Below are 26,918 nucleotides of genomic sequence, written 5' to 3'. Positions count from 1 at the left end.
ATTGATCCCTATTTGTATTTTCTTTTTTAAACTGTACATGTCGTTGGATGGCAGTCAAAAATAAGCGAGTTACTGAAACGTACCCTAACTTTGAACGTTATTAACTGAAGTACAGACTTGTCGGAGAACTAAATTCTGGTAATAAAATAGCGTTCTAATACAGTAGGTTCGAACAAATGAGCAATTTTACCTATTTTATTAATGTGACACTGATTTTTACTCCTTTTTGTGAAGTATATCTTTTTTCACAATCCAGCCGCGTATTCGTGTCTAACGACAATCCCAAAGTAAAAAAGGAGTAAATTAAGTCGCGTTCTAAATTTAAAACTAATTATATTACGTTTTGATCGGTATAAAATAAGCTTTTAATCAAGGCTCACTTTTTTATTAAAAGCTTTGTAATACATTACATCAGTCAAAACCTTTGTGACAGAACTTATGACCTGACTAAATATAATAAGTAAATATGTATATACTTATGAGTGGCTCGACCATGAAAATCTGATTTACCGAATAACTAGCCAATAGTTGTAAATGACACCGATGCTACCATAATTACAAAAAAACGCAGTTTTGTATCGATATATACTATATATCGATATCGATACAGAACTGAAGCTATGTATACTTACCGCTATATCACAAATGGGAGCATTGAACGGCAAAAAGATTCGCGTCGCGGAACCAACAGGTTTCTGAACCCCTTCATCAATAAGAGTGGATTTATAAAACAAGTTTTCAAACGATGGATTCCAAAAGAGTGTAAGAAAAATCTTTTGAAAAGACATTAAACTCATTCAATTTTACAGCTACTATCACTTTGTAGGTACATAGTTTAATAGCAACAATATAACTACAGATTTGATTAATGTCTTTCCAATAGTTTAGACTTTTAGAGGTACATATCAATTAAGATATCTCTAGATGATACTATTTACGCATCAAAACAATAATCCGGTAATCGTAGTAACAAAAAACTACATGCACGTCACAGGTGGATGGATTGTGTGGCTTAAAATAACAATATGAGTATAGGGAAGTAACTGCTGAGATGACAAGCGACTAAATCGAAACTAATTTTTCCACCCACTTATTTTATTATAGGTAGTAACAATAACGTGTATAAATAATGATGGCTGCGTAATTAATTTGAGACAGTGTACTTATTAAGACAATGTACTTTCATTCATACAGTTGCTGTAACATTGCTGTTGCTACTAAACGTGATAAATATGTGTAAAAATCTATTGCTTCTTATAAAGAGTAATAAAAGAATATGCAAAAAGTAGCAAATCGAACACGCTGAAGCTTAACCAGATCCCTCGGATAACGGCATCCCGCAACCGTACATCTAATCAAAAAAACAGTCGCAGCTTAGAACCCACGGCAGAAGCATGGCTGCCTTGAAACATATCATTTTATTATACGCACTTATTATTACGATTAGCAGTGATGATATTGAAGATACTTTATTTAATGAAGATTACGCAGTTCCAAAACCTTGTGATGAACCGTATTGTTATACGAGGGAAAAGAGGGTGGCAGATTATCCTGAACGGATCAGGAGTAGGGTGGTGGAAGCGATGCTGAATACCAGTATGTTTCCCCTAAATCCAGCAGAACCAGACATTTTTGGTATTTTAAGGGACCAGTATGAACTTCCAAAAGGTAGGTAATATTTTCTACGAATTTATTTAGACGTAAATGATAGGTACTTTAAATAAATTATTTGCATGTTTTTTTTTATTGATATTAACGCACCAAAACGTGTGTGTCAGGGCGTCATAGTATTCACTTTTGCGTTAGTTCGTTTTTAATGACACAAAATAAAAATAAAAGCATCCGGACTTCACTGAAACGCTAAGGTAACTTTGGGTAATTTTTTTGATAATATAATATATAATCCTTACATCTCGCTGATTTTAAAAATACTCGACGGGCGTATGATGGACGTGATAATGTTAAGATAATGCGTCCATATCTATTTCTACCAAACAGTGTAACAACATGTGCCACTAATAATCGAGCTTCATATCGATTACCGCATTAATTGACAAATTCGTGCGATTTTTTGACATGTGCATTTTTTGTATTTCACAAATAAATAACTATAAAGAATGAATCCCAATTGTTTAATGATATTTATGTGATTTTTAATAATTTATTACTTTAATTTAAATTGGTAACATCGCTTGCAGACATTTCTACTTATTAATACGTTTTTTTTTTAAATCCGATTCGTCTTTTAGTTAACGTAATAACTAAATACTGCAGGTAATCCAGAAAAAAAAACATGTAAACTTGTATTTTAAGCGTATCATTTTAGTAGCATTTAAATATTGTTACATATTTAAGGCTTTTTTAAACATACAAATATTAATAATTGCCTTATAAGTTCAATTTTTATTTTTACTCCTGTTTCTGGAATTTTATTCAATCTGTTCTGCGTCATAAATGAATCCCCACGTAGTCATCATGTAATCAATAGTAATCATCATGAGCCAGACAGGTGCCTGCTGTATTATATACCCAGACATATTTTCGGTGTTAAAGTTTTAATTTAAAAGGCCTTCATGTAAGTCAGTAACCCCTGAAATATTAGTTTTTGTTACATTGTTATTGTTCAACAAACAATGTTATTAAGCTAAAAAACTACACTATTGATACATGGTTTTTTATACAAAAAACATTATCGAGTAGATTATTCATTATACACTGTGAAACGATACTACTTAGTACCTATAACTAAGATTTAACATTTAAAACTAGACTCCGTTTTATCCGTCATCTCACAAATTCTCAAGCATTCTTCATCCCTTAGGCTATCACACTCCGGAGTTGACCAGGAGCGATATATATAGTTATTTAGGGTCCGTCCTTGACTTCGTCTGCGTATGTTAATAAATTAATAGTTTAAAAAACACTAGAATAACACGCTTTTATAAATGCACGTAAAAAGTCCATTACGTGACCTTTCTCACAAGTGCAAACACGACTATGATACGATATTCCACCATGAAATGCCATCTTCCGGCTTCATCATCAGTCCTTGAAACCTAATCGTGGTCAAAGTTCATTACAAGACTTTTCTAACAAATCCAAACACAACTATGATACGATGTTCGATCACGAAGTTCCAGTTCATATCTTCCGGCTCCATCGTCAGATCAGTTCGACAGTACCAAATTATTGTATTGTCATCAGAACTACATACAGCTGCCAATTTTCATGACACTACGATCCTTGGAAGATGGTTAAAATAGTTATCTTAGATTCCATTACATACTTACATACAGGTCGACCTAACAAAAGCGTGTTAAAAACTTTCAACCCCATATTTAAATTTACAAAATCCTCCCTTGGTTACACATTTGAAGAATACCTATGCTTTAAATTTCAAGAACCTACATTAATTGGTTCAACTCAACCTTATTTACCCACTTATTTATTTTAGATCCAAAAATTATTGGACCATCTTATTTATTTCGGATCCAAAAATAAATAAATTGGTTTAGAAAACATTGATTACCGTTTTTGTAAAAATGGTATATTATTTAAAAAGTGGACTTTATTAGGAACTGGGCTTTACATGGATCAAACCTATATCATTAATCTCTTGTATGGTAAGAATCCTCACCGAACCGAATTTTTAGTTATGTTTTTGAATTTTTTTCGAGAACGATTTTTCTGATCTATACAACATACAACACTACCAAGGGTTGAACCCACAATTTTTAAGATTGAGATTAATTTGGCAATATTCTTTAGTTATCGTAAATGGACATAATATTTTAGACATAGACATGCTATTGAACAAACTCGTTCCAGTTGCTAACCAATACCAATCTCTTTCATACTGCGTTCCATCAGTCCCACCGCGGATGTGAGTGACTGGTTACTCTTTGAGCATTTCCCCGCACAGAAAACATACATGTAGATTTATATCCTCAGGTGACATTTAAATAAATAAATATTATAGGACATCCTTACAAAGATTGACTAAGTCCCACAGTAAGGTCAAGAAGGCTTGTGTTGTGGGCACTCAGACAACGATATATATCATATATATAATATACAAATACATAAATACATAGAAAACACCCAAGACTCGGGAACAAATATCTATGCTCTTCAAACAAACAATTGCCCTTACCGGGATTCGAACCCAGGACTATCGGCTTCATTGGCAGGGTAGCGACCCTGCAAACCAGACCAGTGGGTAGTGACCCACTAGGCCAAACCGATCGTCTAAATCTGTTTGTAGATCTGTTAATTGAATGAAAAAAAATTAAAAATACAGGTTCCAACCGCTTCCTGCAAAATGCAAATTATGACCTCGATAGGCCTATACAATTTTAAGGTCAAAATGAAATCTAAAATTCTGAACTTAAGCTTCTGCTACCCTTATCTTTGTTAATTAAAATGCCTAATTAATTTAACCGGTCAAGCAGTCTTCGATAAATCGGGGAACGTACATAATTATTAAAAAAAACATAAATCTCGGTGGATGTTGCCCACGTTGGTTATTAATTGCATCTCAACTACCTACATGTAATAAAACATAATGCCTATAAGTAGATATATCTTTCCTTATTCGCCAAGTCCCGACTAGTCACGGTTTTTACGGGAAAATTACTAGCTACTATTTTCACCTGGTTATTCAGTCATTCTACATTTGCTTTTATTATTTCGAGCGTCAACGAACTCGTATTGAGATTTGGTAAGTGTGAACTTAAATAAGGTTAATCCTAAGTAAAAGTAATATACTGGTATGCAACAATCACTATTTTGTTAGGGTTCCGTAGCCAAATGGCAAAAAACGGAACCCTTATAGATTCGTCATGTCCGTCTGTCTGTCCGATTCTGTCACAGCCACTTTTTTCCAAAACTATAAAAGCTATACTGTTCAAACTTGGTAAGTAGATGTATTCTATGAACCGCATTATGATGTTTACACAAAAATAGAAAAAAAACAATAAATTTTGGGGGTTCCCCATACTTAGAACTGAAACTCAAAAAATCTTTATTCATCAAACCCATACGTGTGGGGTATCTATGGATAGGTCTTTAAAAATGATATTGAGGTTTCTAATATCATTTTTTTCTAAACTGAATAATTTGCGCGAGAGACACTTCCAAAGTGGTAAAAAGTGTGCCCCCCCCCCCCCCCCGTAACTTCTAAAATAACAGAATGAAAAATCTAAAAAAAAAATATGATATACATTCTCATGCAAACTTCCACCGAAAATTGGTTTGAACGAGATCTAGTAAGTAGTTTTTTTTTAATACGTCATAAAAATTTAAAAAAAAAAATTTTTCATCAAACCCATACATGTGGGGTATCTAGGGATAGGTCTTCAAAAATGATATTTAGGTTTCTAATATCATTTTTTTCTAAACTGAATAGTTTGCGCGAGAGACACTTCCAAAGTGAAAAAATGTGTGTCCCCCCCCCCCCCCCCCCCCTGTAACTTCTAAAATAACAGAATGAAAAATCTAAAAAAAATATATGATATACATTACCATGCAAACTTCCACCGAAAATTGGTTTGAACCAGATCTAGTAAGTAGTTTTTTTTTAATACATCATAAATGGTACGGAACCCTTCATGGGCGAGTCCGACTCGCACTTGGCCGCTTTTTTTTTCTACGATTTTGAGTTTCGTTTACTTAGCTAGTCTTAGAATATTGTTCTAGAACTAGTACCTAAAGCCGGTATTCTAGATTCTAGCGCACACGTATGTTACGTACCTACGTTTTTTTAACTTGCAGATTTAAATTAACCGAAAGTACCACAGCGGCGCACAGTCATGTCATGAATGTCACGATACTCACGACAGACCCTCCACACTCGTTCGTTAACCCAACCACGTGGTTGCGTAGTGCGTGTGTGTGTGTGTATCTGTCATAGGTGATACCCTGGCGACGCGATGCGACCAATCTACTAAACCCATTCCATCCTTGCAAACTTCTAGGCGATTAAATAGGAGAATTGAAATCATACATCTATCCGTCACATTGCGCTGGAAATTTCACATTATTACTCGCTTATTACAGGATTTAAAGGGCCTCTAGCAGAGTACGACTTCATCATCATAGGCGCAGGCTCCGCAGGCAGCGTGCTTGCGTCTCGGCTGAGCGAGGGGCGGCGTGCATCAGTCCTGCTTATAGAAGCCGGGAGAGGCGAGAGCCTGATGACGGATACGCCTATACTCGCGCCTCTGTTCCAACAGACTGACTACGTGTGGCCGTATCTGATGGAGCACCAGCCTGGAGTTTGTATGGGTAAGTACTAATCCCATCAAAAACAATACTTTTCAAAAAAACCAAGTCTCGCAACTCAGTTGTTCTGCGGTAAAAAGTTGTGAGATCCATGTAATACCAAGTCGGTTATTAATTTATTCAGTCTCTACTTAAGCGACTTTCTGTCTTAATACGTCCAGTCTCTAAGACCACGATCGTGGTCCATAACAATGGAAAATCAATTGTGTCTGGAATCTCCGTACTCGAAGCATTAAGTTGTTACGTAATAATTAACAGCATCTTATAGTGACGCATATCAATATCAAAATTCTTTAATGTTTTATATAAATATATTGAGACTTGGCCATCGCCTGAAAACACGTGTAAATTCAATCGCCTGAAAACACATGTAAATTCAGAGTGCGATGGCCAAGTCTCAATATATTTATATAAAACATTAAAGAATTTTAATATTGATATGCGTCACTATAAGATGCTGTTAATTATTACGTAACAACTTAATGCTTCGAGTACGGGGATTCCAGACACAATTGATTTTCAATTGTTATGGACCACGATCGTGGTGTTAGAGACTGGACGTATTAAGACAGAAAGTCGCTTAAGTAGAGACTGAATAAATTAATAACCGACTTGGTATTACATGGATCTCACAACTTTTTACCGCAGAACAACTGAGTTGCGAGACTTGGTTTTTTTGACAAGTATTGTTTTTGATGGGATCTCATTTCTTTTTGTATTTTGTAGACAGTTCTACTTTTTTCCTTTTCGGTACCTTCTACTTATTGTATATATGTATAAATAAAACATAAAACATCGTTACGAATAAAGCCAATATTGAAAAATTTAACTGAAGACTTGGCTGTATGGGCTTAATTTTCTTTGCGGTCTTTTCTAGATTTTTTAGTTTTTCCTTGATTCATACACTACTTATATTCCAAATTTGAAGGTTCTAGGTCTGCTAGAAGTGCCTTAGAATTTTGATGATCGGTGAGTCAGTGAGTGACAAAATTAAGAAATTTGACCCGTTATAATTCTTAAAATACTGGTTCAAATTGAATGAAATTTGAAATATACCGTGTCTTTACAATGCCTGCATGGTTACTGAAAATTCAGTCTTCTAGTTTTATCCACAACGAAGTTACAGGGGGTCGAAAATGGTCTGAATTGCTTCGAGAAAAGGATGGTACGGCCGTGCTTTTTTGCTCGACTTGGTGGGGGCACTGCCGTGCCCCCAGATCTTTGCTGTGTTACATATAGAAGCCGAGAGGCGAGAGCCTGATGACAGAAACGCTTATTCTGGCGCCATTGTTCCAACAAACATACTACGTGTGGCTGTATCTGTTCACGCCAAATACTTAATATTCGTTCCTACTGGAATTAATAAGAACGAAACCAAAAGTCAACAGGTAGGTGATGAGGATGTCACAGCAACGAGAGTTCCCTTGTAAGGCAACGAATTGTTTAAAACGCATCTAGGTAAACCACGAAGAACAAACGATAGCACGTTCTATTGTACAGACAGACATCTTCCGGAGAATTGGTTACCAATAAAAATTTTATGGAATATTCTAATTTCTGTATGGTCTAAGTTACTACATTTATAAATTAGAAACAGTATATACCTACTGTGTAGCGTAAATAAAATAGGTAAACGCTGTAAAAACAGAAACTAAACACATTTGGAGCTTAATCGTACTCCTTAAAAATAAATAAATATTGTAGCGACACTCTTACACAAATTGACTTACAAGGTCAGTTCATATTTTTATATGTTATAGAGTAGTATAAAATAAAACTCAACCTATTGAGAGAAATCGTCCTCCAAATTACTAAAAAAATACTAAATCTTCTAACTCCTATAGAAAGTGATGTTCAAGCAACTTGCTAGTTAATGGCTGGTTTGAGTAAATGTTTGAGAGCAGGAAAAAATAATATAATCAAATCAGAACCGGACAGTCGGGTACCTTTCTTTGTTAGTCCCACGGTAAGCCAAGAAGGCTTGTGTTGTGGGTACTCAGACAATGATATATATAATATACAAATATAGAGCAAGATCCCAGTGCCGCCAAACCTTACTTATTTTATCATGACTAAAATGTATGGGATAATATAGTGTTAGTATGTACTTTTAATGTCTGCATACTTGCTATATTGGCCCGACGGCCATTTGTCCAGTACAGGGTGCTAAAGGTAGGTAAAAATATTACTAACTTTTCTTAAATCCTGATGGCTGATTTTTTTGTACGTTTTACAAAATATTGATAAAAAAATTATAATCAACATTGCCAGACCATTTCCGCGGACGGTAACTATTACCAGACGCTTTAAAGCTATCAAAAAATATTGTAACTTAACTTATATTCTCACTCTTGATTTTTATATTATATATGATACTCAGGGAACTATTAGTATTACATTTTGTAAGTATTCATACAAATTTGGGGGCAGACATCCCCCAGACCCACATAAAGTTTATATGTGTGTCTGTGTGAAACTTTACGTGGGTCTGGGGGATGGTTGGGCCCCTCCAATTGGTCTGGCTACTGACAAAATGGTTTGTAATAGTTCCCTGAGTATAATATATAAAAATCAAGACTGAGAATATAAGTTAAAATATCTTTATGACAGTTTTAAAGCGTCTGGTAAAAGTTACCGCCGGCGGAAATGGTCTGACAATGTTGATTATCACTATATAGCCAGTAATGCATGTTTAATTAAATAATCAAGCTTTTTTCGTAGACTGAATAAATTTTACATTATGTATAGGAAAATTACTTATCCAAAATCCGATCGCTCTCTAAACTTGGGGCACATATATTGTAACTAGCCCTAGCACAGGCCTCGGTCTTTTTGGGCTGTTACTGGACACTATGTCTTTAAACGCTGGTTTCAATTCAAATGTATAATTAGATATAGTGAAAAGTTTGCTGTACATATTTAATGAATAATAATAAAAATAATAATAATTTAACAATATTTTCTAAAACCTACATAAAAATCAGCCATGAGAATATTAAGAAAAGTTAGTCATATTTTTACCAACCTTTACCACCTTGTATCGGACAAATGGCCGTCGGGCCAATATAGCAAGTATGCAGACATTAAAATTACATACTAATACTATATTATCCCATACATTTTATTCATGAGAAAATAAGTAAGGTCTGGCGGCTCTGGGATCTTCGACTAATACTTAAATATATAGAAAATATCCATGACTTCGGAACAAATATCTGTCTGTGCTCATCACACAAATAAATGCCCTTACCGGGATTCAACCATCGGCTTCATAGGCAGGGTCACTATCCACTAGGTCAGACCGGTCGTCAAACTTATTATTAATTCATAGTTTGGTATTTTTATTTTGTACATTTTGTACAATTAACAAAGTTATAAATACACGAAATCATTCCCGCGCCTAAAACCCCGATGTATGATTAATAAGGTACAGTCGCCACTAGATATATCGCAGGAACTAAGGTACTCAAAAATATATGAACATGCACTTTAACGTCTTGATAATAGAGTCGTTGACCAGATATTTGTGAACATCTTGACCGCTCCGATATGTCTAGTGGCGACTGTACACATACTAAAGCCTCCATTCTCAACTCCATAGCATGTAGCTAATATGTACATATTTTCGATGCGTAGGCATACTATTGGTGGACCTTTTTTGTTTTTGAATACCACATTAACATCAATGGAGGCGGTCGCGGTAGTGTTGTTGCTAGACTCGCTAGGCCAGCCTCGCAAGTTGAAGACCAACATTAACATTATAATATATATAACTACGTTGCGATCGCGTAATAAGATTGAGGCAGGTTTTATATGATGATTTAAATCAAGTTGTAGTAGACCGCAAGCCAGGAACAGATTTCTATGACCAATCGCCTCCCGGGTGATAACTCGCATAGTGGTTAGGTTTGATACTTTGTCAGATATTATATTATAGGGACATTCATAAATATGTATATATCGTCAGCCGACTGTATCGCGGTGGAATGAACGTCAGCTGGTCGCATCATGAACATGTAAAAAGTAAGCGCTTTACCTTTTTATGATAACGATGACAAAATCATGAAACTTTGCATGTAGCATTCCTTCAGGCGTTTACGGATTACGCATTACGCATACTTTGCGAATATAAGTAAGGCGCGTATTTTTTACGGCTTTCCACCGCGATACAAAGGGCTGACGGTTTTATTTATTTAAAATAACATCTAAACTATCATCTGACAAACCATCAATCGGAAGGCGATGAGTGTTCATGCCATTAACTACAACAGGCTGACAATTTTTTTAATTCATTACAGCATCTAAACTATCATCTGCCTAAGTACAAGCCGCGAGGCGATGACTGACGATATATGCTCCTGGCCCGCGTTCTATAGACATCACATAGGCAATTTATTGAAGGCCAATGGCAATGGCAGAAAACTGTGATAAGATGTCTCCGCCAACGTAATAATCGACCTTTTGGTGTTGGTATTCCAATTGCTTCGGAGCTCGGGCGAGGCGCGCGCTGAGAGAAACCAGCGTAATCCTACGAGGTTCAATCAAAAACATATTAGAATTGCATATTTACAATACATCATTATCATTAAGCATAGTTTTATTTTAATTTTAAGGTGTCATTAAAATGTCATTAATTATTTTGTGCAACAAGAATTAGATCCCTTTTATTAAAAACACAATTTAACATAATATCAAGACAGAGGCAAAATCCACGACGCAGGCTTCGTCAATATACTACGTAACCAAGAAAAAACTATCCACAACACGCTTCGTCATCATATTATGCACCTATCATACAAAATACCTATATATCCACAACACGTTTCGTCAACGGCCTACCTATGCCTAGTATCTATATAATAAAAAACAATAAACAAATAGAAACCTACCCTCTACTCTGATTTTCACCCGGACCAAAACAACAACAAGTCGTTTAATAAGTCCAACTATGGAAAAAATTAATTACCTACGTGCCGTGATAAAGTATTGTGTCTGAAAGAAGTCTATCAAAGTTTTTTTTTTGGATATTCAGGAACAGTCGTTGGCACTGATGCTTTATGGTTGGGGAGCCCAAGAGGGGATTGTTGTAGTTACTAGCGCGGTTCAGATTAAGATATGAGTGTTATCTTGCTACTCCGTGGAGTCTACCTTAACCACTTTTAGCCGTCTATTTTGATCCGTTGGTTGGTGGGGTTCAACAAATCGTTAACCACTCACGTGCTTTTGGTAACTGTAGTTACGTAGTTACCAGCTGTCACCCTTATTTAATTACTAATAATAATTAATGATATAATTATGTTATTACTAAATCTAACAATTATTTGTACGCATTTTCTTAATCTGACGGTTACAATCTGAAAACCGGTCGTTGAACTAGTGATTGTCAGATTAAGGAAATGCGTACAAATAATTTTCCGATTAAGTTGTAGAAAAATGATAGCATTAACTTGAACCAAAATGACCGAGCCCACAATTTTCTTTACGATTTTTTTAACCCTTCACCAACCCTCCCGAAAACTTGAAAATATTGTAGACGATTTCCTACTCGCACGAAAAGAAAACTTTATGTAACCTTTTTTTCCATCACCAAATTATGCGTTTACAATATTTTCTTTTGTTTATTTTCCCTCGAATAGCGGTTAGAATTGGAATAACTAACATAGGTATATCTCTAAAGACACTTCGGGTCAGCTCGAGCTCCAGCTTTCACCTATTTTTTTTAATCCAAATTGGAACCAACGTAACTTTTTTACTGTACCTATATACATATTATCGGCAGTCGGCAGCGTATAAAGGTGGATTCCTCTCGATCTTCGTGGTGCAACACGCTTGCTGCGCTTGCTTCCCACAGGGCGGCGTGCTGTCTCCTCTTCTTTTCTCTATCTTTATAAACTCTATCACTTCCAATATTTTGTCCTCCTACCACCTTTACGCTGATGACCTTCAAATATACTCTCAGGGCTCTGTTGCCGATCTACCACAGACTATCTGCGCCATGAACACTGACTTGGAGAGCATCTTAGATTGGAGTAAGCGTTACGGTCTCAAGGTAAAACCTACTAAAACTCAGGTTATGGTAGTAGGTAGCTCAAAGCTTACTGCCCGGATTGATTTTGGCTCTCTACCTGCCATTGTGTTTGACGGTATTCAGATTCCCTTCTCTCTCCAGGTAAGGAATCTCGGTGTCATGATGGACCAGAGTCTCTCTTGGGCACCTCAGGTGAGTGAGGTTAGTAGGAGGATGTTTGCTGCAATTGCATCGCTCCGCAGACTTCGAAATTTCTTGCCTTACGCCACTAAAATTGCGCTAGCTCAATCTCTCTTACTGCCCATATTAGATTATGCTGACATTTGCTATCTTGACCTTACGCAGGATCAGCTGAATAAGCTTGAGCGCCTCCAGAATCTCTGTATAAGGTTTATATTTGGCTTGCGCAAATATGACCATGTGTCTCAGTTTCGTTCTCAGCTCAAGTGGCTTCCTATTCGTCTTCGCCGTGACTCTCATGTTCTTGCCCTCCTTTATGGCATTCTCTTTAACCCCGCTACACCACCTTATCTCAAAGAGCTTTTCAAGTATCTCTCTTCTATCAGATGTTCTCAGACTCATATTCTTGCTCCTCCCTTATCTACTTCAAAATTTTATAATAGCTCTTTTACCTTCCGGGCTGTTCGGTTATGGAATGCTCTGCCAGTAGAATTAAGATTAGCTAAATCTCTCCCCATTTTCAAAAATCAGCTGAAACTATACTTTCTATCACTACCTTAAGTTGCCATTTATATATTGTATATGTGTAAGTATAAATATATATATATATATATTGTATTATATTATATTGTATATTTATTATATAATATAAGTAGTATGTGTGTTTGTATTTAATAGTCTCCATAATTAGCTCCTTGCACTACCTGTTGACTTTTGTATGAGTTCGAAATTTCCTGCTACCTAAAGGTTGTCTGGAAGAGATCGCTTTTTAGCGATAAGACCGCCTGTTGTTACCTGGTTCTATTTTCCTTTAAAATTCATTTGTAGTTTTACATGTATGTAAAATGTATAATTGTTGGTGCAATAAAGAATATTTACTTACTTACTTATTATAGAAATACTGATTTTTCGTATTCTATTAGCATTAGTAGCATTTGCTCTTATATTATGGGGAGCTAGCCAAACAATCATTCCACAATCGATCAGATCAGTTATCTAACCATTAAAGAGCGGATATACAATGGGATTAGCGCTTATCGAATACCTATCCTATTCGTTTTCTGTTATTATTTATTACGCACCTATTGGTATAGCACTGTAGACGGTAGAGGGAAGCTACGCACACAAAATATGCGGCTGTTTGGACAATAGACGTAAATGAAATTATTCAACATTTTAATTTTAGAATTCTTATCTCTTTACGTTCAATCTTCCATGCGCATATTGTGCATACTTTGTCAAAGGGCCGACTTATACAAGCTTTTATTTAACTTGCCCTGTCAATTCAGTAATGTTAGTGTGGGTGAAATCTTGGAAGCTAAATTTTACACACTTTCCGAATTCAGAATGAGCTGAATTTTTCATCTGATGGTGGAGACAGGAGGTAACCATCGCCTGGCCAGCCATATTAGAATCTGGCTACTGAAATATTACACAATATTTTGGCGGGAAATCTAAAAAATCTAGGGCACACTTTGTGTAGTAGGAATTGTAGTTTTGATATTAGAAAATATTTTTGATTTCCTGTGCACACGTAAGGTACCTAAGGAAATAAGTTAATATACGTTGACGTGCACTCATAAGTCAGCTCACGTAATTTCTACCTCTATGTAAAGTACAAGACATATATAGACATGTTTCGCCAAGATATTTTTATATATTATATATTTTTATATCAACTTATTACTAACCAGTCGTTCCACAGATTTCTTCTAAATATTAGTTTTCAGTAACTCGTTACGTTCCAATGTTTTGATTTTATTGATATTTTCCAGAACTTCCAGTTTATCCGTTTCTTTACATACTTGTCGTCCTGTTCATGAGATTCAGGTATTAATAAATTCACGTACTTAATCAAAGTTATAGGCAAATGTTAGAACTAGTACTTAAAGTATCAAAATATGAACAGAGCACCAACCTACTAAATTGTTTACGACTTGTAAACATAGCAGTTTTTCATTATAGAACGCTTCACGTCAACTTCGCACATTATCGTAATTATTTATGAGCTTAAATAATAGTTTCCGGACCTCACTTGGTATAGTCATTATTCATATTATTTACAATAAACCCCTTAAAAACCGCGAACAATTTGAATGAATGACATAAATTGACAACAGGCTTTTAGCTTTTTTTTTTAAATCATAGACAATAATCTGTCAACAATATTTGGCTAGCCAGACTCTAGTTGCCTATGGAAAAAAGTGCAGTCAGCGATAAAGTTTGCACCAAAAATTAAATTTTTGCCCAAAACTTATTTATGCACCTATTCGACTTGACAAAGTAGGAAAACACAAATGGAACTATATCAATTCCAGGATTCGTCGGAGGGAGGTGTTTCTGGCCACGAGGCAAAGCAGTAGGCGGTTCGAGCGTCGTCAACTACATGATCTACACCAGAGGACTCAAGACTGATTGGGACAGGATCGCGGCCGATGGCAACTATGGCTGGTAAGGTTAATGCCGGACCAGGCTGCCGATAAAGATTTTGTGTGAAATTCACGATAATTTCGAACGAATAGTAAAGAAAAGCAGTAGGCGGTACTAGCGTCGTCAACTACACGATCTACAACAGGCGCCTCAGATTGGGTTGGGACAGGATCGCGGCTGACGGCAACTGTGGCTGGTAAAAAAGCTGTCGCGAACGTATTGCGAACCAGCTAATATTTGCCAACGTCATGGAGTAGATGGCGCTAGTAGTCACGTTTAAGTTAAAGTAACCGCTTCTAGGTTATTGGGATTTTTTGAGGGAAGTTGAGAGGGTAGATGAGAACGACAGTAGGAAAAAGGAGGTTGTGTGCGAACAAATCGACGCGGCAGTGATATTTGCTTTTAGATCAAGTCAAGAAGGTTCTTATGGTGTTATTAGAATAATGATGTGTCTCTGGTATATTGTGACCAACGTTATCAGTACTCAGAGTGAACAGTGATCCAGTGAGGCTAATATGAACTTAAGGTAAACTTTGTGTGAGGAATGGGGTCGCTATAAGGGGAGGTTTGGAGGCGACTATTAAGCTCAAGAAACCAGGTGGATAATCATGTGATACTCATGTTATATGTAGGTAATAAAGTCGGACACCAGCACAACTCATATATCGTCATCTCACTAACATCCAGGCCTCATAGGTATGTAGTACATTTACATATCGCTTTCCAGTATCCGTAAAAGCATTAGCTCATTCGATAGGTTAATAAGTATGGTGAGCTTGACGACAAAAGCAGTTCTCTGGACATGTTATACTCACGGTATCGCTTTTGTATGAAATTCAAAGTAATTTCGAACAATAAGAAGTGAAATACATGCTTGCTAATCAACAACTCGACAACAACACAAAAATCAGTTCCTCAGTCAGGTCAGTTTCCAGACCGCCTATAAAGAAATCGCTGAATGCTAAAAAATCGTCCTCTACTACTATTTTTATAGCATATTTATTTTTAGATATTAACTATAGAGGGAATAGAAAAACTATCTGACATGGAACACAAAAATGTACATATTTATTTATTAAAAAGTCAGACAAAGCGCGCGGAGGTAAGCATCATCTGATATCCTACACCTGCTGGCAAAGGAACCAACCACACCTAAGAGCAATTCCTAGCTGAGCAACTTTTCAAATCTCGAATTTTTGAAGGTATGTTTCTGTCGCGCTGCGGTGGGCGGGAGCGGGAGCTATCTAAGTGTGAGTGCGCGCACACAGATGCGAGACGTGAGCGCTCACTCATTGCGCGCCGTTCCGTTGACATTGCCGGCGAGCCGGCCGGAATTCATCCTGCGCTGCCCGATGCAAGTTGTTTTTGATGTTAGCACATAATATTGTTTTTAATTATTATATTATACTGTATCTATTAATTACTATTTAGATAAAGACTGCAAAAAAGAATGATGTCCTTGCTTCGGTCGTCGTACCTATCCGTGACAATAAGTTGGGTGTGATCATGGTGTGTTGTGAAATTTTGTAAGTAGGTATGGTTAACCTACAATCTAAATAGTAGTAGTAGTACGATGGGGCTAAACTTGTGCCGTCTTATTGAAGAACGTATCGCAATGACAATCTGGGTAAGGTATGTTGGGTTAATGCCGGACAATTTTGGGACCAAAAGAGAACTCGCTAATTTTATTTTCTAGATCGTGTCAGATTCTTGAAGTACGGAGCAAATCGTTAAATAATAACCGTAGATTCGGCCTGAATTTTGGTAATCTTCAATATATAAAGGTTTTAGTTTTGTACATGTGTAAAGATGAGACATACTTTTTTTAGAGTAACGAGTGTTTTGCCATCAAGGGATAACATCGGATGGTGAATAAAAGTTGCTTTTAATGGAAAGAGAATAAGGTCTCACAAAGAAATAGGTCTGGTGTTTAGCCTTCTCCTACGTATATAAATTGCAGCCAACAATACAAACTTAAAAGTTGTCAACGAATGTTCTATTTTTCGTTTTTTTGTATCCGATCTTAACCCTGATACAATAATTTGGTAAAATTGGGGCTCTCAAACTTTGATACTTTTGTCATAAGGCAATTTGATAAGTAAACAATGTGCTAACAATTGCGATTTTGACGGTAAAATATTGCAATTATATATATAGTTGATATACAATCTTTTTTTGGATAAAATGTAAGGATCGTATGCAAAAAGTAAAGTCAATATATAGGAAAAGAGAGCCCTCTTGAAGCATTTTAAGGAAACTAATTTCGAAGTGCTATCTCTATTTTGTATCCGAAACTAACTATATGCGTGCGTTCACATCTACATATGCATCCGTATGTGTAGGTACTTTCGTACTACATAATATTAGGTCTACTTCGGCGGTGTACATGTTATTTTTTGTTTAATTTCTTGTAACATTCATAGTTTTTCTGTTTACAAGATATTAAACAAAATACTAACTTGTAAGCCGCCCAAGTAGATCTAATATTATGTAGAAAAGTTTTAAAAAGAATGGAATAAAAAAAAACATACTTTATAGTAATGCAAGAATATGTTTATTGCTTTCAATTTTGTATACAAGATAGTAATAGACTAGGTGTTGTAAGTACTTCAGCTTCTGATTTTGTTCGCAATTGATCTTTTTTTTACCTATGTTCATCTTTGTGTACAAAGCTGCATTAGCTTCGTCTTCTGTGACTTGTGTCTCAGTCTGACCTAGAACTCTTTCATGTGCTCATAACTGACTTGCCTAGTTCTCAACTGAGCGTTTCTTCTTTGACTTTGATATCCAACTGGACGTGAATTCAAGATATTCCGGAGGTAAAGTAAGGACAGGTATAGTGTATGTTAGGATAATTCCTGGTAATTTCGTCTCGCTCTCTAGCTCCGTAAACAATTTGCTCCAGATATTCTTTAAAATAAACACATGAGTAATGATGTCGTTATTCGGTTTCTTCTTGTACTAATGAATTTCAGGCATAGGGTGTATGTCTTGTCTACACACATACTTCCATAGATGCACTCTATCTCGTCTTACTTCGAGAATACACTACCTATCAGAGGTTCATCGGACATGTTTGTCGTAAACAAAATTAAAATAATCACCGCTTGTTTTCATCTGATGATGATGGATGGTTGATTTTCTTCTTATCTTCGAAAATATCTAAACCTCTCTGCATTGTCTTGGACACTGTAAAATTATTAAACCTCCAGGTTTTGTAACGTTGGAACTATTGGGTTTATAATTTCTCTATTTCAATATGACTCGTGTTTAATGATTGCTCCGACTTTACTATGCTCTGCGCTTTAAAATTAATAGAGGAATAATAAGTTCATATCAATCATATCTGTTTAAAATTTTTTTGACAGTAAACAACAGTTGCTAGGTAACAACATTATGAATAAAGATAAGTCTTGCTCTTGACATACGAGGTATATGTAACCTTCTTAATGTTGTATTCATGCCTTTAAATTTTATCAATCTTATAGTGATATCTGGTGATGTAGTTTGCATAATCGGAAGTCAGCTTTACGCAAAAGTATGCTATCGGATCCCATTAATAGAAGTCGCCGCCATCTTTACTAATGTTAACTACATGTCTAAGTGCCCTTCGGCCGCGTACGCAACCAGAGCTTCGTAACCAGATGCGATCGAAAACTATTTCTGCCTTGTACGAAACCGGTTGCGATCAAAAACTAATTCCGTCTTACTAGTTATCAGTTACGATCGAACACTTTTCTTTGTTGTACGAAACCTTTCGACTGTTGATAAAGTCAGCTAAGATTATATTTATACACCTTGTTATACAGTATAAGTACTGTACGCGTTATATATCTAGTCAAAAATCAGAACACAAAAATTGTACCAGTTGATAATATTCAAATACTTTGTTGGCAAATACAATGTAACCTTGTTCCTCAAAAGACACTGGCTTAAGAGACATGGAGCACTGACATTCAGGATAAGAAATTATCATGAGTATCATGACAAAATATTTGAAAAAAAAAACCTATAGCTAGATGGCCCAGACATTGGTTTCGTATAAGAACGAGAAGTGTTCGATCGTAACTGGTTACGGGTAAGACGAAATTAGTTTTTGATCGCAACCGGTTTCGTACAAGGCAGAAATAGTTTTCGATCGCATCTGGTTACGAAGCTCTGGTTGCGTACGCGGCCGAAGGGTCTAAGTGTCGCCCCCCTGATCGTATGTATCTATTACTTAATTCCTTTTTGAGCGTTGAAAAAAAATGTAAACTATTGAAACTTTTAGGTCCTGTATATTTAATCATTCCCATATAGTATTTAAATATTCATTTTATTGCGAAAAATTGCTTATTTGCTATCTATTTTACTAGATTTTGTTATAAAATTCAACATGTCTAATCATTCCTATACAATACAAATACAAAGAAAACAGAAACATAAAACATAAAATTGAAAGTTTGATAATCACTGCTGTTTTTTAAATGGGTAAAGATCGTATTGTTTCTTTCCGATCTTTACCTGGAAAGGTCAAAATCAAATATCGGTCTACAGCAATCCTAGGTCTGTTTTTGATTGGATTGTTTTATAAATAAACATCTAAAACGAAATTATACATTAACACAATTACAAAAACAAACACATTTTCATCACAATACACAAAATAAATTACAGGGCGAAGATCGGATACACGAAATTTACCTTGCTCTATGTGATTGCGCATAGCACAAGCCCGACATCCCTGAGCGGCGTGGGGACACTGGTAGTCGAGGCAATGAAATACCTTACACAATGTTGCCAACATTAAGAAATAAAGCCAAATTAGGGAGAAATGAATTTGCTACGTTCTTCACCCACATCCGGTATTAACCCAACATACCGTAATCGTTGAACCGCCGCATTTCAAAATGGCCCTTATGCTAGCGGTAATGTAAATTTGCTATCTAGTGGTTTACTCGTGACGCACAAGTGTGAGCAATGCAAGACAATAAAATTGTTAATGGGTATTTATGATGTTTTAATCAAAATAAGCAGGTTGTACCTATTATCCTACTTAGCTTTATTTACAGGCCTTTAATAGTAAACATTACTAAACATAAGCACTACATAACCTGCAATGTAAAAAAATACAAAAAAAAACGGTTTGAAGTGACAGGCCATTACGGGTACATTTTAGAATAGAATAGAATATAAATCTTTATTGCGAAACCATGGTACATAATAGTTGTTACATTAAAAAGTGTGAAAACACATGGTACCCTTTTCTTAGAACTACGTGGTATTTTGGTTATATTACGGCGATCGACTGTTGGTTGTTGGTGTATTTTTTCTCATTTTAACCATTAACATGTTATGCCCATCACTATTCCTTCTGTGTACGTATATTTAGAAACTGTCTCCGCCTCCAATTCGTGCGATAAGGACAACTGCAGCTCGGACTGAAATTCACACGCAAAAAACTCAAAAATCGAGGTTTCGCTCTCGACTGTTTCCTCCTCCAAAACGCAATCAATCTTTATGAAATTTTGGAAACTGCAACAGGAAGAAATAATCTACGCCGCTATGTTTTGATTTTTTGGATATTTTTTGTCATATTTGTATACTGAGCCTTTTTTTACAGCCAATTCAATTGAGCCGTTTTTGCGATTTTCGAGGCGCTGTATCTTTCTTCAAAATAAAATAATCCAAAAAAGCAAAACATAGCGGCACAGATATTGATGATATTGATCTTATTTGAAAAAATCACTGCTCTAGGTTAAAAATCCAGGGAGGAATCAGTCGAGAGCGTTTGTATGGAAAAATCGCAACTAGGAATTCTTCTTAAGTAGGTAATCCATGTGTATTGCGCAAGTATTGCTCTCTATTTCTAGCTCCTCTTTCGAACATCAATGCGTCTAATTCACTGCTCATTGTAAGCATTTTATTTCAATCATGTGTTTACAATCACAATTGGGCGAATTCAGCAGTGGGCGATCTGTTCTGTCGGGATGTGTTCGTAATATGTTTTCTTCGCCTAAAACTACACTGGCGTTGTGAACAATACCTAGGCCCGGTTAAGTAAACTTGTAAGATAAAGGTAAATATTGTGTAGCTCTCTTTTTTCAGGGATAGATCACTTTCCGCTTAGGAGATTTCATAAAATAGACCGTAAAAGTACATTCTGCATCAATATTTTGCAAACTATTAAAATTTTGCAAATTTCTAATAAGTAAATGGTTATCCACGGTACATTTTGGCTTTATACAACTAATAAAACCAGGGACTTGTAACATTAAAGATTCAGAGATAGAAAGAAATATGTATGAACGATATTTTTATATTACCTCGAAGAAAAGACCTTAAAAATGTGGAATTTCAATTAAAGTGCAACTTAACGAGCAATAATAAATGCAGAAGCGATCTAAGAACGAGATATAAAAATGCTCCGAATAGGGGAGGTGTCCTTTTTAAGATTGTTTTTGACTTTACTAATTTTAACCCTATCCGCTTGAACAGCCTCACATCAACTAACCATTGGTAGTTATACTCTGGCTCACCAATGGTCAGTCAACTATGTCGATGATGACAGTCACCAGATATTGGAGCGGCCAAGATTTTAACAAATATCTGAACAAAACCTCTATAATCAAGACGTTAAAGTGCACATTCAGATATGCCGCTTGGCCGCTCCGATATATCTGATGGATTATTAATATTACGATTATTAATATTATGCAAAAAAAAACATATCTCAAGTTTTCTTGGAATATGACGAGTTAAATGGTTAACTTGCTGTTTGATGTAGATAAGCTATCAGTATCTGACGCATCTACGGAACATGCAGACTTGTGAAATACATACGGGCATTGTTTTCGATTAACTTTTCTACCCATAGTTATCCAGTCTCGGTGATTGTAGGTCATTTCTTTACGTTACTACGAGTATTGTTCAAATGTTTGATGTATTATTAAGCCTTTCTTTTGGCAGAGACCGTTACATTATATGTATAACCAGATACGTATTTCTGTAGGAAGAAAAATAACTATTAAACAAAATATAACAACCGCAAAGCCACATTAAAGGTCCACGTGCTCTCTTCCTTTAACTAAATGTAGAATTTAAATACGAATAAAATGAACGCTTCGCGATAAGATTTATTATTACGATGATCCCGCTTCATTATCATTTAACAGACCCAATTTAGTGCCTGCAAACGATAAGTTTTATATAAAATATGTCTAAATGAGTTTTAACATTTTCAGGTCATATGACGACGTTTTGCCATACTACATTAAGTCAGAAAGGGCCAACCTAAAGGGGCTGCAAGATTCGCCCTGGCACGGGAGAAATGGCGAATTATCGGTAGAGGACATACCATTTAGGTACGTAAATACTGTTTAAAGATACGTTGAAAATTTTATATACATAAAACTTATCTGGAATCATAAAAATTGTCGATGCTGTGTTGTTATCCCACTTGGGTTTACTTTGACAACTTGCAAAAACGATAACAGACAAATGAGACTATGCAGTTTTAGGCGTTTTAGTCACGTTTCAGTTTTAGTTACGATTATCACAACTTAAGGGAAACAAGGGACAGATAATCAAATAAGGTGCCATTCACTTCCATAGCAATTAAAATCTTCAAATCTATAGTTCTATTTACATCCCAATCGTACAATCAACGTATATTTTGTAATTATGCCGCTTCGACGACGATAACTTTTGGCCTTGACTGGTATCAAACTTCAACAGCTATCAGACGAAAAGTGTAAGAGTCGATATTTTTTAAGTGAAGTTTTGTTCTCTAAAACTTTGGTAGGCATAATAATATTAATTACTTCAGAATAATCCTACATATATTTTTCAGGTCAAAATTGTCTAAAGCATTTTTGGATGCTGCCAAACTGCTGGGCAATCGACGAACCGATTACAACAGTCCTGACGGATTCGGGTTCAGCTACATCCAAGCAACGTTGTCCCGCGGACACCGGCACAGCAGCGCCAAGGCCTTCTTGCACAACCACAAAAAAAGAAAAAACCTGCACATCTTACCTAGCAGCCGAGCCACTAAAGTATTAATAGATCCTACAACAAAAACTGCAATCGGCGTTCAGTTCGTTCGCAATGGACAAATATATGAAATACGCGCTAAAAAGGAAGTCATCTTATCAGCCGGACCGATCGAGTCACCACATCTACTAATGCTTTCCGGCATCGGACCCAGGCAGAACCTAGAATCAGTAGGAATACCTGTCATACAAAATCTTCCAGTAGGACAAACTTTATACGATCATATTTCCTTCCCAGCGCTAGCGTTTAAGCTGAATTCAACTAGACTGACTTTAGTAGAAAGAAAGATAGCTACACTTGAAAATACGTTTCAATATATGCAATACGGAGATGGTCCATTTTCCTCCTTAGCTGGAGTGGAAACCCTTGGATATATAAAAACCAATGTCTCTGATGGACCTGCTGACATTCCAGATATTGAACTGATCGGTTCCTGCGCCTCTTTAGCGTCTGATGAAGGCAACGTGGTGGCCAAAGGTATTCGCCTAGCAGATTGGCTGTACAATTCAGTTTACAAACAAATTGAAGACGTCGAGAGCTTCACTGTGCTATTTATGCTTCTCCATCCTAAATCTAAAGGCAATATGCTATTAGGGTCAAAGAATCCCTTTGAGGATGCGAAACTATATGGCAATTACTTGACGCATCAACAAGACGTAGATACGATGGTGGCAGCGATAAGTTATATTCAGAAGATGGTCGATACGCCATTTTTCCAAAAATATGGTGCAAAATTGCACAGTAAGAAATTTCCAAATTGTAAACAGCATAAATTTAACAGTGACAGTTACTGGGAGTGTGCGGTGAGGACGGTGACTGCTACTCTTCACCATCAGATTTCTACATGTCGGATGGGGCCATCTTCGGATCCTGAGGCAGTGGTGGACCCAGAGCTGAAAGTGTACGGTGTGGACAGGTTGCGCGTAGTTGACAGCAGTGTCATCCCGAGGACAATAGCGGCCCACACAAACGCTCCCGCCATTATGATCGGTGAAAAGGCGGCAGATATGATCAAAAATACGTGGAAATTAAAATAATGGGCCGCTGACGACATGTTTTATTTGACTTCATTGTTCAAAGACGTCGAAGACAAAATTCAACCAATAACACAGGCCAATATGCACAATGCTTTTATATGCAAAATACCTTCTGAAATTATAGTTTAAGCACTGAGTAAATATTAGTACGGTTAACTAACTTATAATCAGACAGAATTTCTTGTGGCAAAAACGAGTTATTAGAAAAATTCAACATAGATAAATCTGTTATCGATAAGTCAGTCATAGATTAATAATTAAGAGATATAAATTCTACTTGCTGTTCATTACCGAGAAATTTCAAGAATGAAAATTTATTACAAATATTTACATAATTTCTTTAGTACATTTATTTTGTACTTAAAAATAAAACATAAACCGTAGTATACAGTGCTAAAAAAGTAGAAAACGACTAATGTATTAAAGAAGATGTCGAACGTGTTGTGTATTTTGTGGTAGCTATCTTCACTTAATAAAATATAAGTATACATATAGGTAACGTTAAGGTAACATCGATAACAGACATGTCGATATTTAATTTTGACAAACACTTTATTTTGCCACAAAAACTTATATGTCTGATTATAATAGTTATAATACGCCTTAATAAAACGAAGCAGCAAAGTAGCAAATAAGTGTCGCAGCCACACAAAACAAGTAGCAGGGTACCAAGAAGCGAATTTATTACTAGACAACGTCTCGGTTGGAACCGATTTACCAGAGGACCCTGCCTCTCCTTAACTACTTCCTAATCATTTTTAGTAGGTACTAGGTACCTATAGCACCTTAAAATTCCCTTAAAATTCGGTAGTGTAATACGCCTTTTAATGATTACCAAACAACGAGTAACTAAAAGAAAACAATATATTTTTAAAATGTATATGTGGGTAAAAAGGTGATAACAGTAGAATGAGTAGAATAAAGCCCGTCACAGAGCGAAAATATATATTACAGTACATGTGGTCCTACTTTACCGCACTAGTGCGTTTTAAGCACATTACTTAACTATGTCGAAAATGCAAATACCTATATGTACTCTAAAACGTTGTACTATACATCAGCGAATAGGTAATTCGCAACTCGTGCCGATTTAAAAGAACTCCCTTCGGTCGTGTTTTAATTTCTCGCTACTTGTTACGAATTTCCTTTTTTTCGCACTTGTATGGTAATGTTCCATTAATATACCGTAAGATACCGACATATATCTTATTACTATTAGGTGCTTAGCTAATTATAGCTACCACTCACGTCACGCCAACGATACCAAAATATATATCGATGTCTGTCTAGCACCTACATTGTGAGAGAGACGAAATATACCAAAATATATCATAATATACCTAGCTATATATCACAAGATTCGCAAGGTATCTTAAGATAAGATGCCTTGTTATAAAATATTTTAAGATACCAAAAGACCCGTATACCTATTATAGCTTCGTGTGTGGACTCAGTCAAATGGTACGTAAAATATATCGTAAGGTGCCGAGCTATAAGATATCTTTTGGTATATTATCGCTCCGTCTCTGACGGGCTTAAGAGCAACGTAAACAGCTCAAATTGTCTGACTTGAAAAAACAGTGATTCTCTACAGAGCACTTGTCCGTAGTTATCTAATTCTTGATAAAAGATAGTTGCCTCTAATAAGTCTAATAGGAATTCGATAAACAACGGTTTCGTAGTGAATCACTGTAATCTAGACAATGTTTGACAATATAGGGCTAGGCAATTGAATGTTGAGTAAGTTTATGGTATAACGGGCGAATACGTCAGTCCTGATACTCGTGATTATAATTTACTTGAAGTTACGATTACGGTACCTATGCGCGTGCTCTTTAAAATACGACGATATTAGACGCAGGATATAGTATTATGCTATATTATATGTACATCTCGGCCAGCCAGTTAATTGATCCGACCTTGCCTCAATCGAATGGTCTGCCGGGCGTGTCTGTCTGGGGAATCCGGTGACGAAATCCCTCATAAAATAGAGGCTTATCTACTAGGACCCACCTAACATCTTATATTCTTAATGTTATTTGCAGTACCTAAGTAGTGTGGTAGTAGTACTTACTGATTAGAGATGTTGAGAATGAAGAAGCAAAGTAAGGTTACAGTATGTGAAAAATAACTTCGCACCGGCTTAAACAGAATAAAGTGAGTAGTGTCATCATAAACGTTCATAGAGTTAAAACCAAGAAAATTCTGCAACTATTTTCATAGCAGACGCTGTGCAAGTGCTTTTTTTTACGTCATAATTTCATTTCGTTTAAAATCACTTGCACTGAGTGTGCTATCAAAATCGTTGCAGACTTTTCTTGGTCTAACTCTAGAAATGTTCTGTGAATTATGACATGGCCACACTTCGTCATTGCAAATGCCATCCAAAGTTAGCTTGGTCCGACTCCACCGGAATGATTATCTCGGGAATAAAAAAAATATATTAATACTATTTTCGTGAGATCACTGGTAGGTATGTAAATTATGTAAGATCATGTATTAAGGTTTTATAACAGTTCAATTCAACATTCATGTAAGCGTAGGCTTACTTAAGTACCAAAGTTAACACTGTTTACATTGCATTGATTTCTAAATTCTCTAATTTGAAATAGATCTAGATAAGTATTAGGTAGACATGAATACTTACTAACCGGTCCGAGTTTCGCGATTTGGGAATTTACTGTAAGTATAGGTATACTTATCTAAAAGTTATTTACTTACAAGTCTCACAACTAAAAAATCATCATGAATTAGCCGTGAAGTAAGACTGGAAGAGGAAAAACATTTTTAATAATAAGTACCTATTTCCTTCGTGGTTTACTATGTTTCATAGGTATGCCCGTTGCCGGATGAGATTTAAAAATTAAAAATACAATATCTGCATAAAATACCATACCGAAAAAAGGCACTGATCATGAATATATTTT

General features: G+C 35.9%; 2 protein-coding genes across 3 annotated transcripts in view; one reads left to right on the top strand and one right to left on the bottom strand.

Moving 5' to 3' along the window:
• The window catches only part of LOC133529207 (flotillin-2), a 405,995-nt gene that overhangs the window by 378,736 nt on the left and 341 nt on the right, over window positions 1–26,918 (bottom strand). The window lies entirely within an intron of this gene.
• On the top strand, window positions 35–25,189 carry LOC133529198 (glucose dehydrogenase [FAD, quinone]-like). Its single transcript, XM_061866859.1, has 5 exons — window positions 35–1,668; window positions 6,058–6,285; window positions 14,809–14,941; window positions 22,144–22,263; window positions 22,752–25,189. The coding sequence occupies exons 1-5, from the start codon at window positions 1,395–1,397 to the stop codon at window positions 23,989–23,991; spliced, it is 1,995 nt and encodes a 664-aa protein (XP_061722843.1). The 5' UTR covers window positions 35–1,394; the 3' UTR covers window positions 23,992–25,189.

The sequence above is a fragment of the Cydia pomonella genome, chromosome 20 (assembly GCF_033807575.1).
Source record: "Cydia pomonella isolate Wapato2018A chromosome 20, ilCydPomo1, whole genome shotgun sequence".
Lineage (NCBI taxonomy): Eukaryota > Metazoa > Arthropoda > Insecta > Lepidoptera > Tortricidae > Cydia > Cydia pomonella.
This window is presented reverse-complemented; position numbering and strand designations above follow the sequence as displayed.